Raw genomic sequence first — 18,501 nt, forward strand, 5'->3', positions numbered from 1 at the left:
TTCTATTTATTCACATTTAAATTAAAAATTTATTATTTTTTTATTGCAACATGTCTGCATATAAAAAGATAACTCTGCATAAATAACTATCCTGCATTGTTACTTAATGTGATATCATGTGATCTACAAATTATATTCTGACTATCAGAAAGGGTGAAAACTTAACCTTGCAGTTGTAAATACCAAGTATTGCTTAAAAGAAATTAAACCAATTAATTTTAAAATGGATACTTTAGTAACCTTCAGTTAATTAATAGCACTGTCTATACTAACCAGCCACACTAGGAAGTTTGATAACATTCCATGTAGAACTCACTACAAAACCACTAGAGTTACACTGAAAAAAAAATTAACTCACAGTTCTTAAAAACACTATTAAGTTCTATGGACAAAGGCAAATTTATAGTCTCCTAGAACAGTAAAACTTCAATAGTTACGTGATATAGCTATCATATATGAAAATTCATGCAATCATTTCTGGTCAAAACCTCATATAATATAGATTGCTTGTCTGTATAATCTTGAAAATCATCTACAGACTTCTCCTGTAACATTAAGCTATTGGATGATAAAAATCTGACAGTTGTAGATTTTTGACAGTTACTCACCCTTGAAGATCTCACTGCAGTATAAATGACTGAAAAATGAATCCCTCGTTCCTGCAGATCCATGGTCACTCTTCCAATTATTTTGTCTGTAAACAGAAACATGTATAATTCAACAATCTCAGTAAACTGAGAAAGCCAAAATCCTACAGCAGTTGGAGAAGTAATGAGCTAGATGTTTAAGCATATTCAGTTTGCTTAAGCAAATTAAGTGCTCATTGTATCTAGGTACAAATGGGATAAGACACTCTCAGTGTCTTGAAAAATGCACAATTTCAGTGAGATGATTTAAAAAGAAAATACAACTGTTCAGAAAAAGGGGTGATTTTGAAATAGAAAAGTAAAACCACAGAAAATATACCCAAAAGTTTGAACTTTGGGCAATTAAAAGCATGAGCACGAGAAATCACTTCAGAGGTTTCTTTTCTTTCTTTAAGAGAGTACATGCAGGATGCATATACTATTAGTCAAGTGATCAGTTCATAAATAAATAATAAAATGTAAGCAGTATTGTTCTGTGAATTACAGAATACACATAACTACCACTGCGAAACAACACTCAAAACATGGTGTTTGGTGCGGGGTATGACATGTATAATACTGGTAGCAATAATTCTTTTCCCTTCTGTGGATTTAAAGCCTGCTTCTGCACCCCCAACAGGACACAGAAAAATTTCCCCAATTACACTGGGGCCAAAGGAGAAATATGGTGGAGTATTTCTGAAAAAGGAAGAAGAAGCAAATAAGGAAGAGAGGGCCTTTCAAAAAGGTCCAAATATGCCTCTACAAAAGACCCTCTTCTAGTTCTGAAACCACAGGCAGTTGCAATAAATGCTTTCAACTGATAGATGTTTTCAATATTTGTGCAGAAACATGAACATCTGCTTATAAGGAGCACAATAGTTGTGACTCATGAGCCATTATTAGTGTTGTTATTGGGACTGCTTGAGAAGCAAGCAAGCAGACTCACATTTACTGTTCAGTGCCTTCCCACTTCTCCTTCATGTACCAGTCTGGTGGATGGAGATTTTGTAACCTGGATATACAAACTTCTCCGATTTTCAGGTTATACTTTAGAGGAATTGTGTTTTATTTGCATTTGCTGAAATTAGGAGTTTATATTATTATCCTCCTTAACCGCTTCTATTTACTCTAATTATGGTGCCCTGGCTGTGTAAAATATTTGGCTTTTGTAAGAATTCAAGTATTGCTTTTTTCTGTAGGGTTTCAGCTGAACTGATTTCCTCATATCAGTCAAGAATCATAGCTATGTGAATTTTCCTTCTCAAAATTATTGCTAAGAGAATCTACTATGAGAAATGTACTTACTCAGAAAAACAACTGCCTAAAAACTACTGCCATAATTACACTTGTTTTGGAGATCCAAGGCATTATATAACCTTGATTTTGTAATCTGGATTCATAGGAAATTCTCTTCAGCCTTAGCAAAAATTTGCAGAACAAAAAAAAAGTAATATGTATAAAAATGCAAAGATTGACTTTGGGTTTTCTTTCATTAAAGCAACCAATAGCTCTCTGAAATAACATGTCATTTGCATTTCCCTTCAGAAGGGAGATACATGTAACTATAGTTACCAGTACCATCTATAACTCCTGCCTTCAGGAAGATTCTAGAGGCAACTCCTTCATCCAGAGAAGTTTCTGTGAACATCCTTATGACAAAAGGATTGATATAGATCTCTTGTTGCCTGTGATCAGAATATACCTTTCTTATGAAGTATTTTCAAATTCTCCAAAGAAAAGAGCTCAGACTGTCCACCATGTTTTAGAGCACCTAAATTAGGTGCTTACTTGGGAACAATAGTGCAGATCCTGTACTTGGCCAAGCAAAGTGGCACATGTTCCCTAATCCACACACCTTTTTCCTGATTAAAATCTAGTTGATACCAACCAAAAAGCTGGCAGAGCCTTTTCTTCCATCCTCTCACAGATCACCTCTTAACTTTGCTTTCCCAAAACAAAGTGGCCTGGGACAGCAGCTGCTTGAGTCTGCAGTGTGCCCTGCAGCCAGGAGGGCCAACCCTGTCCTGGGGTGTATCAGGCACAGCATCCCCAGCCAGGCAAGGCAGGGGATTGTCCTGCTCTGCTCTGAGCTGGGGCAGCCTCAGCTCCAGGGCTGGGGGCAGGTCTGGGTGCCACAATATAAGAAGGATATAGAGCTATGAGAGTGTTCAAAGGAGGGCAATGAGGATGGTGAAGGGTCAAAAGGGGGAAGGGAGCCCTATGAAGAGTGGCTGAGGTCACTTGGTCTGTTCAGCCAGGAGAAGAGGAGACTGAGGGGAGACCTCATTGCAAAACCTCATTGCAGTTACAACTTCCTCATGAGGGGAAGAGAAGGGGCAGGCACTGCTGATCTCACCACTTGTGACAGTGACAGGACTCAAGGAAAGGGCATGAAACTGAGTCAGTGGAGGCTTAGGCTGGATATCAGGAAAAGGTTTTCTACCCAGAGCACTGCAATAGAGCACCCCAGAGAAGTGGCAGAGGGCCAAACCTGACAGAGCTCAAGAAGCATTTGGAGAGCATTGTCATGCACATGATGCAACTCTTGGGGTGTCCTGTGCAGGGCTAGGATGGACTCAGTGATCCCAGCTGGTCCCTTCCAGCATATTCTATGACACTATGATTCTAGGACTTGGGAAGCTTATTCTTGAATCCATGCAGCTGATGAAAGAAATGTCCCTTAAAGACAAAGCCACTATTCAGCCAAGACCAATGTTAAGCCAAGGCTCAGCTACCCAGTATGCTCTGGGAACAAGAAAACAGAACAAAATACCTCCTCTGCAATTCAGAGATGAAAGCCCAACTGCTTGTTTTAGTATAAAACCCACTCATTTTGGACTAGAACAAAAACAAACAGAAAAGCATACACAACTAAGGTATTTTCCCCTGATTTTCAAATCTGCTGCTGATTTTACAACCCCAGTTCTGAGCAGAAAACAGTCATAGCCACTAAGAACACTGTTTAATTATCAGCCCACTACACTGTAAACCTCCAGAACTACCACTTCAGTGATTTGCATGCTTTATAATTTGATTTCTAATTTAGAGTAGTAAGTGAAAGCTCTGCAATGAGATGCCTCTCAGCGCCATTTTCATGTATGGCACCTCTTTTTCAACCACATGCTAGGCAAGAAACTTTTTTTATAGACATTCAAGTTTAACAAGTAGCGTTTAATACACTGCAAAACCAATAAAAGACTGATATCAAAGGCAAAGAAGGCCATCAGTACTGTTTTATAAAGATTAGAAAAACATTTCCTATTCATGCAGACACCCTTTGCTGAGACCAAGGCCTTGGAATTGCCAGATGAGCCTGGCACCTTCAGCTGCCAGTGTGCAAGGTGAGGTTGAAGGAGGCCGCTCAAGCTGCACAGACATGCAGGGTTTGCTCAGAGAGTGAGCAAAGGCCCATGCCTGATGCAGATGTGAATTTATTAAGCTCACATTTCATGTCACAGACACTTAGTGCCTGATTAAAACTAAGACAGTCAGAGCTTATAAATACTGTAGAAGGGAAGGGGGATAAAAGCCTTTAAATGGTATAGCAAAGCAAAGCCTGGGAACTAGAGAATACTACCTGCTCAGGTGAAACCACAAATGATCAAATGTTAGTTATGTCTAGGTACTATTACTTACCATTTTCAGCAATTGCTTCCAGGGTGGAAATATCTTTTAAATCACTAGAGAAAAAGAGAGAAGAGAAATAATTAAAAATCTTTCCTAGGCAAGAATGATGTGAATCAGAAATGTATGAAGATACTGACTGATAAAAGGATTACTGTCAGTCCCTCTGTTTTTCTTTCATCTCCTCCTAATGACCCTTTTCTTCTAAAAAGCTATTAAAAATGTAGGACCACAACTTCAGCTGATTCTTAAACCCCTCAGATTTCCTAGGCAGCAGAGAAGCCATACTACTGACAGTATTTTGGTCAGCCTCTGAGAAGCTTTTTTTTTCATTTGGTGTTGGTCCCTTGTTTAACATTTGTTCAGGAGCTCTTTAAAATTGTTATCATGCCTCTTTTGTGTAGTGATGTGACAGCTATAATTGCATTTGTTTAGGAGAAGTTGATATCTGCACCTCACACCAACATGTACAAATGCCCAAGTAATATTTGGGGGAAGAAGAGTAAGCAGAATGAGCTCAGCAATCATGCCTTATGTTTTCTAAATATACATTCACCTGAAGGAACAGTCTCTCCCTTTCTCTGTTAGATCACAGCCCTCATGGAGCTGGAAACATGAAGAATTATAACCCTCCCCTTCCTTCCATAGCAATGGAAAAGAAGGCTGTTTATTAGCTTCAGGTTTGTCTGTATGTTTATTTGCTTGCTTATTTACCCTGCCAGTATTTTTGACCCCTGGAATGCCTCTAGCAATTAATTCTGCAGGTAAATCATGTGTCGAGTAAAATAATTGAGCCTTTCTGCTGAAAAGTGTGTTGCCATTTAGTTTTATTAGCTGCCCCTTTGTTCTCATATAATGAGGCAGACAAAATAGGAATGCCTGACTGCCTCTCTCAACATAATTCATCTATTACACCTGGTAAGCTCATCAGGGGACTTTCAGAAACACTGAATTTATCCTTGTAAGAGAAACAACTTTGATAGCCCTACAAGCTTGCATTCTGTTTTTTTAGTTTCCTGAATACCTGACATTTTCAAAAGCTCCAAAAATCATGTACACATGTGGGTCAGCTCTGTTTGTGATAAGCCCCTACCTGGCAAGTGGTGGTAGCTGAATCACCAGTAAGTTTGGGTGAGATGCATTCACTTCCAGCTGAGAGACATTGAGATTGGTTACATTTGTTAACTTCCAGTCTCCTGATTCTTGAAGAATATTCAGGAGATGCTTGGTAGCCTTGCAGTCAACAGCTGGCAAAACTAAAGATGAAGGAGAAGACTGAAGAATTTCCTGTAAAAAATTTACAAGATGTTTAGTAACCTGCTTAATATTCAGTTCCTTAATTAACACAACCTTTTTTATAATGTATCCTTAATTTAACATTCAAGGTGAGGGACATACACAGTAAACAGCATGTGAACTCTGATGGTGGCTTGCAGGCTGCTCCTGAGCTTTCTTGCAGCAAGCCTAAAGCACTCAGTAACACCAAATTTTTTCTGTCTTTTCCACATGTATGGAAGAGGAGAGCTAGATGATGTAGAAGTTCTCAAGCTAAGAGTGTGATTGTTATGAGCACTGCCAGAAGCAAAGCTCAGATGACTCTAACTAAATGCCCTTGGATGTGAGCAAGATCAGTGTCAGACACCTCCAGTTCCAGCAGCTCCATTCAGTTAAGTCATACTTTGCATAAAAAACATCCTGCATTTGTGTACATCCTGGTGGTACAGCACATGGTACAGAAAAATGTCTAATTTCTAATTATTAATTTTAAAAAGCTGCAGATTTCAGGATCTACAGAGCCTCCAGACACACACAAACAAAATTCATGTCATACTTTCCACCTTTTTACTCAAAGTACCAATTACAAAGCTCAGGCTGAGTTGGTTCAGATAAAGCATCAGGGTATCATCCACTTTATTTACAAATCTGATAGCTGAGTTCCTGATACAGATACTTGAATAAAGTTAATTGAAAAACGTTCTCATTCTTTAAATTTGGAAACTTCATAGTCAAAAAACACCTTTCCTAGATTTTTCTTGATAATAAAATTAACCCAAAATATTTGGGGAAACAAAAATGCAAGGCAAAGATTTGAAAATTATCAACATTAATGTAGCCCCTATTTAATGTCATGGTGGGTTGACCCTGGCCTGATGCAGGTACCAACCAAAGCTGCTCTATCATTTCCCTCTTCAACTATACGAAGGAGAGAAAATAAAAGGCTCAGGGGCCAGGGGGAATTCACTAACCAATTACACAGGAGAAACAGTCTTGACTTGGGAAAATTAATTAAACTTATTAACAATCAAGTCAGAGTATGATAATAGAAATAAAACACAAAACACCTTCTACCCACCCCTCTCTTCTTCCAGGCACAACATTACCCATGACTCTCTACCTCCTGCCCTGCAGTGGAGAAGGGGACAGAGAATGGGGTCTGTGGTCAGTTCATCACATGTTGTCTCTACGCCTCTTCCTGCTTGGGGGAAGGACTCCTCATACTCTTCCCTTGCTCCCACATGGGGTCCCTCCCATGGGAACCAGTCCTCCAGGGACTTCTCCAAGGAGAGTTCTTCCCACAGGCTGCAGTTCTTCATGAACTGCTCCCTCCCATGGGGTGCAGTTCATCAGGAACAGACTGCTCCAGCCCGGGCTCCTCTCTCCACAGATCCTGCCAGGAGCCTTCCCGCAGGGTCACAGCTTCCTTCAGGCCCCCAGCTCTCCTGGCACTGGGTTGCAGGTGGATCTCTGCTCCCCTGTATCTCCCTGGGCTACAGAGGCACAGCTGTCACACCTCAGGCTGCAGGTGAATCTCTGCCTGCTCTGCTGCCTCCTCCCACCCCTCCTGTGCTGACCTTGGGGCTGGTTTCTCATCAATTCTCACTCTCTTCTCAAAACACAACTGCTTCTGTGCAGTAACTTCTTCACCTTTTTAAGTATGCTGCCACTGTCTCTGATGGGCTCGGCCCTGGCCAGTGGTGGGTCCCTCTTGGAGCATTGACACTTTTGGACATGGGGGAAGCTTCTGGCAGCTTCTCAAAAGAGCCATCCTGCAGCCCACCCACTACCAAAGTCTTGCCACAGAAACCCAATACAAATATGAATACTAGAAGATATATTTTCATTGAGTCCTACTTTACAGCTTGTTAACTTTGCTTTTATGTTTTCTACATTTAAGTCCAGATTAAGTCTTTCACTTAATCCAACACTGAGAACTTCAAGCTGTTACAGACTCTCTCTCTCCCTCCCATGCAAGTGTTGTGGTGTTCCTAACACTTTTCTCCTACTATTCATTTGCTCCTTTTTGTCTGTTCTTTGACTGCTTTTCTGACCTGCTCTCTAATTCTTTCTAATTGCTCACATCTTCCTTCCTAGGCAAAGGCTATAGGTACTATCATATTTCTATAGATGCTCATAAGGATTATGTGGAATTGTCTGATTTACCAGACTAAGAGCAAAGTAACTGCAGAAATTAAAATAGAGCAGAAAGCACTGATCTTGTGTAGTGTTTGAGTCTGTTTGTGAGTGTTTGGTATTTGAGTAGTGCTTTTAGCACCTCCTGGAAAAAAATTATGAAACATTTCATTTTGATTTGTTTACAGATTTGCATTTAGACCTCAAATTCTGAAAAATTCAAGGTTTTTTTTGTTTTCAATATTTTAATCCCCTGTCCTATAGCAGGAGCCAGAATGGCAAGAGCCGTTTCATCCAAGGACATTAAACAGATTACTCATTTAATGTAGAATAAGATATTAAATGTATCATTACTGAGTAACATCTTAATTGTGCTCTACTCCTAACCAGTAGAGCCACTGCCATCTGTCTCAGCTTCCAGCCACTGGTATTCAGCTGCTTTTCATCTGAAGGGGAGACACAGCTGGATACCAGCTCAGCAGCCTCAGGTAGGCAATCTGATCCCATGCCTCTTTGTCCTTCTTGCCATTTGGCAATCGCGCACTTTTCCTTACAATACCCATATGTTGCTTTGCACATTTTAGGATTTCAGCTGCCATGCTTGTTCAAAACATGAAAACTCCAAAAGGGAGTGGCGAATGAAGAGGATATTGAGAAACAATTGATTTTGCATTCTGTTGAAGAAAACCACATAGTAAGTAGCGAGAAACAGAAGAGAGACAAGGAGAGAGAGGAAGGGGGAAAGAAGGAGAAGGAGAAGGTTCGATTTTAACTTTCCAATTATTATCTAACCCACAAACTTTTACATTGTAGCCATGCCCTTCAAATGTATGCATAAATTGGTAAGTTATAATTTTAATGACAATTGATCTGATTTATGTGATGAAGTGTGTTGCAGCTACAGGAAGTATTGTTGAAAACCCCAATGGTGTACTGTATAGTGGGAAACATGACAACAATTAATTTTTTTTCTGAGGATTACAGACAGATCCAAGGGACTGTCAAGAAGAAAACCTGAAGTCCAAGAATGGGAGGAAGCATTCCAAAGAATAAAATACAGACTATAACAATAACAAAGGACTGTACTGCGGAAAAGATTGATGTGGCCTTCCCAAAAAAGTTTTGCCTAACAGTTCTGCTGAGGATATCTGAAGGAGTTAATGGGCATCTAGGAAGCTCTAGATGGTACAGTCTGCTTGGACCCACACAAGGCATTTGGCAGTCTTGAAGCAAGGGCAACTAAGAAACTGAGCTGCTTTGGAGAGAGAGGCAGTCTCTACAAGAAGGTAGCTAAAGAATAGATAAGATTTAGCAAGCAAGGGGCATAAAAAAAATATCTGTTACTGCACTAGAGTCTGTTCTGTTCCATATGTTCCTAAACTATCTGATAAAAATATAAATATTGAGCTAATGAAACTTGTTCATTATGATGACTTTTCCAGGTTAGTAAAGGCAGTGACTGACTGATGAACTACAGAAGCAGCTTCTGGCACAGCCTCTTGGTCAACTGAGTAACTGATAAGATTCAATGTAAATTGATTTTAGCACAGTACAGGATGACAGAAAAACAAACCTAATTTTACATACACAATAATAGGTGTTAGACTCAGAACTGAGTTACCCTTCAGTAATGAAATCTTGAGAGTTACACCAGCTCTTTGAAAATGGTAATTCAGAGGCTGATAGTGATCAGGATGGAAAAAAAAATCAAATATTAATAGTATTTTAGAAAAGACTAGAGAACAAAACATCATCATGTCACTGAATAAATCTATGATGAACTTTTATCTTGATTATTATGTGGTTCTGTGCAGGTTCCCTTGTCAAAAAATAAATAATATAATAAAACTAGAAGAAAGAAAATAAAGACAGTCAAAATTTTGTTAGAACCTGTGTGTCACACATGAATAAATAGTAGTGCTCAGTCCATGACCACTGAGTGAGGATAGGATGGAGTTATCACACTACAAGTGGCAATGACTTACGCAGTTATAATTATGTACACGCACAGCTGGCCACTAATTGGAGTGTGTTAATATACACTGCAGTTCTAAGGAGCTGAGCATTGTCTAGGGAAAGCCAAAGCTAATATTAAAGAAAAATAGTCTGTAGGGTAGGTTCTTGAAAAGGAAGTTCCCCAAATGCTAATCTCCGTATTTTATTATTTAATTTAGAAGTTGTTTGAAAGTTCAAGATAAATCATCTACCTATAAGAGTCCATTTGTATGAACTGGAATAAGATTCTTTTATTGCATGCAAACCCATTGATACCAAAATCCCAGAACAGCTGCTAATGCAGCTGAACAAATCAAATATCTGCAAATGTTTCTGGGGTTTACAAGTTTATAACTCTTTTTCAAATAACACTTTCTTCTTGTAGAACACATGCTGTTACATGCTCTTATACATTCTAAATGAAATCTCCAGCTTAGGTTTATGAATAAGTTTGCATTTCTGAGGTTCATAAAGGAGGATGCTTGAGAGCAATGGAACATTTATTACAGCTTCACTGATCACTTGTATAATATAGACTGTGTAGGTAAAAAACTTCTGATTATGCAACATCAAGGATTCTAATTTCCCCAGGGAGAAAATTCAGACCCGGCCTTCATTTTGTCCTGTGTTGTGTGAGTATTATTGCAATTTTCACAGCATGATAAAGAATTGATTTCTTACCCAAAGTATCTCAAGTGGAGTTCAAGTAATATGATAGCAACCCAGCAAATTTTTGTAGATTCTGTTATGCCCAATATGGATGACTATAAAGTTCCTTTTCTGGCCCTGAGAACTAAACCCTATGCAAGAGATATTGACAAAACTCTCTCTGTGGGCACCCAGGTGAAAAGGAAAGTATGCAGTTTATACATCTCATTTGCTTCCACTCACGTGAAAGAAAATGAGGTTTATAAACTCACTCACCTCACCTCCATCAAACTACACTGGAAAAGCATTAAGGTTGCCAAATCCAAGAGAACAAATGTAGGAAGTGCTGGAGTTAAGGTGAGCAATTTGTAAAAATAAACTTCCCCGTTTTAAAGAAGCCATAGTACAGAAAAAATTCCTCAGCTCCAAGACAGAGAGGGAACAGAGGCAAAGGCAGAAGAAAAACAGTTGCTGACATTTATTCAGATTGTTAAATACTTGGGTATAAGTGTTTGACCTGCCAGATACAGACAAGGATTTACTTAAACATGACATTTTGTTTAGCTGAGGACCTCCTTCCCAGCCTCACTAGGTCCCAATCCCCTTGCATACCACCTGATTTCTAAACCCATCAGTCTCTGGCCTTATCTCTAGACTTTAAAGCCTTTAATCTCCATCTACAGGGCTGAGGGAGTCCTGATTACAAGGTGAAGAAGAATGTTTTAGGTACTTTGATATGCCTCTTAAACGTGGAGGGCCTACTTCAGTAAGACCACCCCATTATTAGGAACTTGCAATGTCATGCATTGCAATGCACGTCAAAGAGCTAAAATTTAACCCGTTTTGTAGTCAGGCAGCAACAAAAATTTGGTCTGGACACAGTCTTCCAGAGATGTTAAACCCTGAGAAGGTAAGACATAGCAGAGAAGAACCAGCACAGCTGCCTGCGGGCACAGCCACTGATCCTCCCAGTACAGATGATTATCACTCCCATTCATTCCTCAGAAAACCCATGCAGATACTCTGAAGAATTGTTTCTCTTCCAGCAGCAGCGTTAAAATGCTGTTATATGACACAGAGATTAATATCTCTAGTTCCACTTGTACAAGGAAGACGTGAGGTTCTAAGATGTAGAGATAGGTATTATGTGAATATTTATGTATTTAATTACATATAGTGCTTGCTGTGTGGTGCTTGGGAATTTACATTTCCTTGTGTGCTCTGATACCATTTACATTACTAATAGCTCTGTTCATCCTGCACTGCCTCCAGGAATGTCTTTATGACTTCCACAAGTGAACATTTTGTCTAATTACATTTCAATAAACTGTCATGTAAGTACAACCATAGATGCTCTGCACAAAACCTATAAAACTTCTCAGTGAGGACAAAACTTGAAGCTGTTGACTGACTCAGAATGATTCCATCTGAAATTCTGTGCCGAGAGTTTATTTCAAGTTAATCAGTTAGCATTATTTTTTCCATGAAGATTAAGGCAATATAGCATCTAGTGACATATTAAGTTAATACAAATATAAAAGAGTTAACTCCCAGAATGAGCTTCAATTTCTGTAAAAAGATAATAGGTATTAAATTCTGAAAATAAGAAAAAAAATCTTGGTTCTTGTAAGTTCTTTTCTTCTTATGGCTTCAAAACAGAATTTTGGGGTATTGGTCTGAAATTTTATATTGGTTTTTACAATAGAATATTGCAGCATATTTAAGAGCAATTTTGTCAGTTAGGATGAATTGTGAAAACTCAGTCTTTAAAAATATAATAGCTGCAAAGCATGTATCTGCAAACCCAGTTTATTTCCTTTAACAAATCTGCTTATACTGGAATAATCTCGATAGTTTACACAGGAAAACTTCTGCAACTCAGTGCCCTTTTCCAAATTATTTTCTCTATGCATCTTTCTTACATCTTTCTTTTTCTTTTTAAATACTGCACATAAAGAAATAAATGAGATAAATGCTTGCCTGAACATTTTGAAACGGATTCTTGTTGCCATAGGATTCACTGAAGTATGTGAAGTCATCTATGCTAAGCTGAAAAACAAAGAGAGTAGGTTGGTGAGAAGGAGCCATGGCATCTCATTTAGGTACAGACTTGTGCTCAGTATTGGTGAGGAAAAAAAATGGTTTACATACCCTATCTTGCAGGAACAAGACGAGATTTCTGGAGTTCTGGGTAAGAAGAGGTTGCAAGAGTGATGTCAGCTCCCGTTCTGAGACAACTTTTCCTTCATGCACTGCAATGTCTGGATTCCACTGTGATCTATAAAGGAATAATTCCTTTTTCTGTAGAATTTTCTGCCAATGATGACACCTTTCTTTAAATATGCAACAGCAGGTAATGAAATCATCATCTTGCAGGTAATGAAATCATCACGTTTAAAATCAACTTTGCAGTTCAGTTTACTTTCATTCTATTCAAGAGAATAAGATTTTGCTTATTTATGCCTGCATCAAATTGACTGTATTACAGTAAGAATGAATAGGGGTAATGTCTCTCTCTATTTTCTTATTTGTGTACAACAGCAGAGCTGCATCTTTCCATAAAAAGTTACTTATTAAGTGCAATGAAGAAGAATACATTGAAAACATTCAGAGAGAATTCCCAGATGGCACCCCAGCTCCCAAAACACTTTTCTGTGCTGACAGAAGGAGGTCAGGAGGAGCAGAACTCAGACTAGATCACAGGTTGTCTTAAACTAGTTTTTTTTTCAGCAGAACTTCTGTTAGTAGAAGTGTCTTACAGTGCCATTGCACACAGGTTCTCTCCTGAGGTTTTCCTGATGAAGGAACCATTCTACAGAAGCCGCTCAGAAAAGTCAGCAGCAGGAGCTCTTCTGAATGGAATGACTCAAAGCACCCAGCCCTATAACTCCTTTGCCAACCTGTCACTATGAGGGCTGGACAGAGAAATAACTCATCTATTTAGTTCTGCTGCTACAGGAAACAGCAAAACAAGAGGTGGCATTATTCTTTCAACACCTCATTGGGATTTTAACAGTATGCAACATGGGTCTGTAGGGATGAAACTTTTTATGATAATTTCTATCACAGGTGTTTTGACTAATGAAAATTGTCTTTGGAAAAATAAATTGAACTTGATGCATAATCTTCCATCTTTGCCCAGGTACACATCAGTTGCAACCTGAGAAAACAGGTTTTAGCAATTGATGATACTCTAACTGGTTCTAATTACAATGAGTCGAATATAGGCAATTGTTGTGTGCTCTAACATCATTTATTATTGATTGCAATTTGATCAAGTTGAGATAAAAGTTAAATTTTCTAACCCAAAGCAATTTGCAAGTGACCATTACACAGCAAGCTTTTATGAATGAGAACAACCTTTGCAATCCTTTAAAATGGAGGAAGAACAGGGTTAATAAACTCATATGTGGGGTTCAATGTGGTTTTTTGGATAAGAAAATCTAAACTGCACTCCCAAGTCCTCCCTGTAATTCCAAAGAAGATTGCTGAAAGTGAATCAAAAGTGTCAAATTGCACCCATGACAGAGGTCAAACCAGCACAGTCCTGCAGCAGCAGGTGATCCCCACCTCGCTTCGGATTCTGGGGCTTGGGAAAGCATGAGAGCAAACTCTGTATGTGGAAGACTCCTTCAGGACAAGGAGATGTGAAAATTAAATTCTAGTAGAATTTTTGCTCGTCATTTTACAAGCTTTAGAAAGAAATCTTGCTGAGTTGAAGGAAATGGTTTTTTTGTTGGTTGAAATGATCTGATTTTTTTTTAGTTTTACTCATCATCTTCGCTTTGTTAATTTGTGCTTGGAAGTCCACATTAACCTATTTTTATAAACATAAACAACTGAGAAATTGCAACAGGCATGCCTCAACTTTTCAGAGAAGACAAACCTCACAATTTAAAAAAATTAAGTGTAATCTTTTAAATGAATATATTTGAAAACACAGAAAGTCCCAAAGATTCTGAATGACTCTTCAGGAACTGACTTTGATACTGACTTTGTGCCTTGCATTACCACATCAAAATACTAATGATATTAAAGAAAAAGCAGATAGAACAAATTAAAAGATGATAAAAAATGGCTTGTGTGAAAGAAAATGACACTGAAAGAAAATAACACTTGGTATGTTTATTAAAAAAAAACTATATAAATCTATTTCATACCTAATCTTAGAAAAATTAAGCTTTTGAGAGCTTTGGGAACTTGCAATTAAGACTAAAAGGTAACAAAAGCACATCAAACAAAACGAAATTATCTGCAGCAGCACAATGATAAAGGCTTTTGCTGTGAACTCAAAACCTCAGAAGTTTAATGATCCTCTTTTAAAACATACTTGCTTCTAAGAAGTTCCCTGTTCCTTGAAGCAGTACTTGTTAGCTATCTAACCTTGAAAACATCTTTTGTGACACTTTTTAACTTTCACGCAGTCAACTTTAGTAACTTCATCATCAAAAAAAATTCCACATCCGTTGATTAATAATTCTATTAAAATGCAGCATTTGCCTAATACTTGTATTCACAACACTATCCATGCATCTATTTTGCTGCTTTTTAACAGTCTGCTGAGCACCATGCATGGCAGTAGGGAAGGCTACATCCCTCACTGAGGGAGCTGTTGCTGTCTGCTTGGTGCCACAACATTCTCAGCCTGGTTCAGAGAGGAAATAGAACCACAGGAACACTGAGGCTGGAAAGGACCTCTAAAATCAAGTCCAACTGTCAATCCAGCACTGCCATGTCCACCACTAAACCATGTGCCTAAGTGCAACATCCACATCCACCTGTTTTTAGAACATTTCCAGCTGACTCAACCACTTCCCTGTTCCAATGCCTGACCACACTTGCAGTGAAGAAATTTTTCCTAATGTCCAACCCAAACTTCCCCTGGTGCTACTTGAGGCTTCCTTTTATCCAATCTCTTTCTAGGTGGGAGAAGAGACCAACCCCCACCTGGCTACAGCCTCCTTTGGAGAGTTATAGAGAGTGATAAGGTCTCCCCTCAGCCACCCCTCTTTTCTCCAGGCTGAACACCCCCAGGTCCCTCAGCCACTCCTCACAAGACTTGTGCCACAGCCACCACCAGCCTCCTTGCCTGGTCAGGACATTTTACTGGTGCTTTACTGGGAGCTGCAGGGTGAAAGGGAGATCTGTGAGTGCCAGGGGCTCCTGGATACAGCCAGGATGAGCTTCCCTGAACACAGCCAAGCAGCTCATCCCACTGAACTGCTCACCACAGTGATGGATGAATGGTGGAACTGGCAGCAGGCCAACACACATTGATTGCTCTTACTGACTGCTCACACAAGCTCTGGTGCCCAGAGACACACAGCCTCCTACAGCGACCCACGAGCCAAGTGGGCTCCCTGCCATGGCACCAGCAGGGCTCCAAATGACAAGCATCTCTGCTAATGGATGTGTGCAGGAGCACACAGCTTAAAGGAACCCTAAGGAAGCTTTAAGATTGAGGAAACTTAAAACTCAACTGCTCTCTCTTTCCTCCATCAGTCAAACAGTGCCCCAAAGAAAGTGAGGAAAGCAAGCTTAGCTTGGTATTTTGCTCCTTTCTTATACCTCACTGCTCTGACATGACAACATTATGCTCTTTTCTGAACAGTATTCTTTCTGGAATTTGAGCAGTTGGGTTGATGGAAGCAAAGATTTCAAGATTTCCTGTATCTGGACCCACCAGAAGGGCAGATGGGAAGACAACAAGGCTTCTAGCACTCTAACTCATGATTACATTTTTGCTTTGTAGCTGGCTTCAGAACTCTTTCCTACAAGTTATTCTTGTCAGTTGTCTCTAGCAGCCACCTTGTGATTACCATGTAAGAAATCATGTTTTCCCCTGCTCAGGAGAAGTAAAATAGCTTTCATGCTGGCACACAGTGTCTCCATAGGCATCCAATAAAATTATAGCTAGAAAAATTTTCTTTTCTATGTTACACCTTCTTTCAGTAGATTTATCAGTAAAGTCCCTGTAGTTTAGGAAACAGTGCAAATGTACTAATTTGCATTAAGACATTCTCAAAGTCATTTATAACCTGGGTTTGTCAGAAAAAGATTATCTTCCTTATATAAGCATAGCATAAAGAAGGAAGTAATATATTTTAAAAGACTGTAGGCAAAAATCATTCCTAAAACAAACACATGAGGGGGCAATTACAAAAGCTAATTTTAATTAATTTATTTGTTCAAACTCCTTCTCTTTATCTGTGGAGGGAAAGAAATTCTTCTGAACATTAGTTCAAAATGGCTAAATCAATTTTTTTCTGTGTATCATATGCAAGAAGAGCCTTTCAACCTTCCCTCCTTCAAAAACCTAATCAGGGAATATTAGTTTAAAGCCTTATTTTGAAATAAAGGTCAAATTTTCCACACCAGTTATTTGAAGAATATCCGGTGATATATTCTTTTGTGAAAAACAGGACAGTGTGACGTACTGAGTTAGTCCATATTTGAATTGAGATAGAATGTTGCTTTTAAAAAAAAACACTTTTCTCCAAGTATGGATTTGCATTTTATTTTCTAGAGGGAAGAGGGATTTGATTTACTAATGTCTCTGTGAGAACTGGTATCATACTTCCCGTTTCTTTGTGCACTGCATGTGTTTGTCAGCTGTGGGTTTCACCTCTGTCTGGCATCTTTAAATAGCATGAATACAGTATAGTAATAATGCATAAAAGAGACTGTCACATTCTCTAATTCAGCTGTCCTGAGACATGGCTTGGCAAACACTGGCTAATTCTAAATTAGAACAAAATGTAGTATCCTTCAATTATTCAATATGAAATCCTAAGAGATAACCTGGGAAAGGGTGATAGAATAGATCAGTGAATCACAACTTCTGTTGATTAATGAACTGCTGAACTTTAATACTGGTGGGACATGTTCCTACAGAGTGAATAGATATCCACAGATATCCATAATTACTGCAATTCTCTAGTTAACTTTCCTAAGACTCTTAATAGAAATTTACAGATTTCGTAGGTCTGTGGATGACACACTGCAAACCTCGCATCACTGGGAAGTACCAAATGTAAGGCACAGACTTAGGGGTTAGCAGCAGGAAGTTGTTGTTAGTGTTACTTTGTTTTATAAAATAACAAAAAACGTCTTTTTAGTTGCTTCATAGACCTTCACCAGAACTAAATTTGGCCCCACAAGAACTTTGCCTTTCAAAATGCAAATATCATGGTTGGAGGAACATTTCTTCCACAAAAGGTTGTATTCCTGGAGACATGAAACTGTTTACCCAGTCCAGTATCCTGATTTTCTGCTCTGGATTTGTATAAACCAGAAAAATCTGCAGTAGAACAGGGTGCTAATTGCATCTTGATGGAAAGTTTGCTTTTATGACCACATGGGATTAAGTGATAAGACCTTGTTTATATATACAGCAGGTATGTTTTTTATATAAACCAGGAAGTAGGACAAAGGAAGCGCTGATCTTTTCTTAAATGCTTAGAATCGCTTTTAGCCTAAGAACAGTGCTTTCCAACATTTACTTTGCTTTTAAATACAGGGGTATTACACAGGGGTAATACACTCATGAATCCTGTCTTAGTGGTGAATCACTAAGTATTTTGAATATTAAATTGCCTTGATGTTGAAACTTTTTTTTTTTCTTTTAGGGGGAGAAAAAAAGGTGAAAGCTATAAAATCAAACTTTTTCAAAAGATGCAGATTTCCATATGCAGAGTTTCAGGTTTTGGAAATCCATAAAAGATGAGTAAAGATATGGCAAAGGTGGTTAATAAGTGGTAATGAATTTTTCTGACAACTTTACATATTCACTATCCACCTGAAACTACTGCATTGCCCAACCTGCCATATTTCTGGAAATCCCAAGTAATAGCACAAATCCTTAAAGTGATCATGAACAAAATTCCTGGTTGGAAAGAAAGAGGTCTATTCCTGGTTCTTTCAAAACAGCTTCAGAGTCCTATTTTATAAGTAGATGCAAACCCCTGAATGTCATGTGTCTCTGGATCTGTCAAGACTGCAGTTTTTTCTAACATCCGATGCATATACACGCAGTAATGTACTTAAGAACCTGTATTTAAATGAACATTAAAGTGAAAAGTCAGGGTTCAGAAGTTAGGAAATCTAAGGCTTAAAAAACTACAACAGAGTTTTAAAAAACTACACAGCCCCTTTTTGTGCCACTGCCTTAAGTTGTGGATTTAAGCCTCAACAT

General features: G+C 38.7%; 1 protein-coding gene across 2 annotated transcripts in view; it reads right to left on the reverse strand.

Moving 5' to 3' along the window:
• The window catches only part of IQUB (IQ motif and ubiquitin domain containing), a 73,879-nt gene that overhangs the window by 31,120 nt on the left and 24,258 nt on the right, over window positions 1-18,501 (reverse strand). Inside the window, exons 2-6 of one of the 2 annotated variants that reach the window (XM_058022553.1) lie at window positions 12,459-12,585; window positions 12,288-12,356; window positions 5,347-5,540; window positions 4,266-4,309; window positions 609-694 (exon numbers count right to left, since the gene is read on the reverse strand). In XM_058022553.1, the coding sequence (XP_057878536.1) occupies window positions 609-694; window positions 4,266-4,309; window positions 5,347-5,540; window positions 12,288-12,356; window positions 12,459-12,585 (520 nt within the window). Of the gene's footprint in view, window positions 1-608; window positions 695-4,265; window positions 4,310-5,346; window positions 5,541-12,287; window positions 12,357-12,458; window positions 12,586-18,501 lie in introns of those variants that run through there. The other variant, XM_058022552.1, reaches the window with a different exon arrangement.

Source organism: Melospiza georgiana, chromosome 4 (assembly GCF_028018845.1).
Source record: "Melospiza georgiana isolate bMelGeo1 chromosome 4, bMelGeo1.pri, whole genome shotgun sequence".
Lineage (NCBI taxonomy): Eukaryota > Metazoa > Chordata > Aves > Passeriformes > Passerellidae > Melospiza > Melospiza georgiana.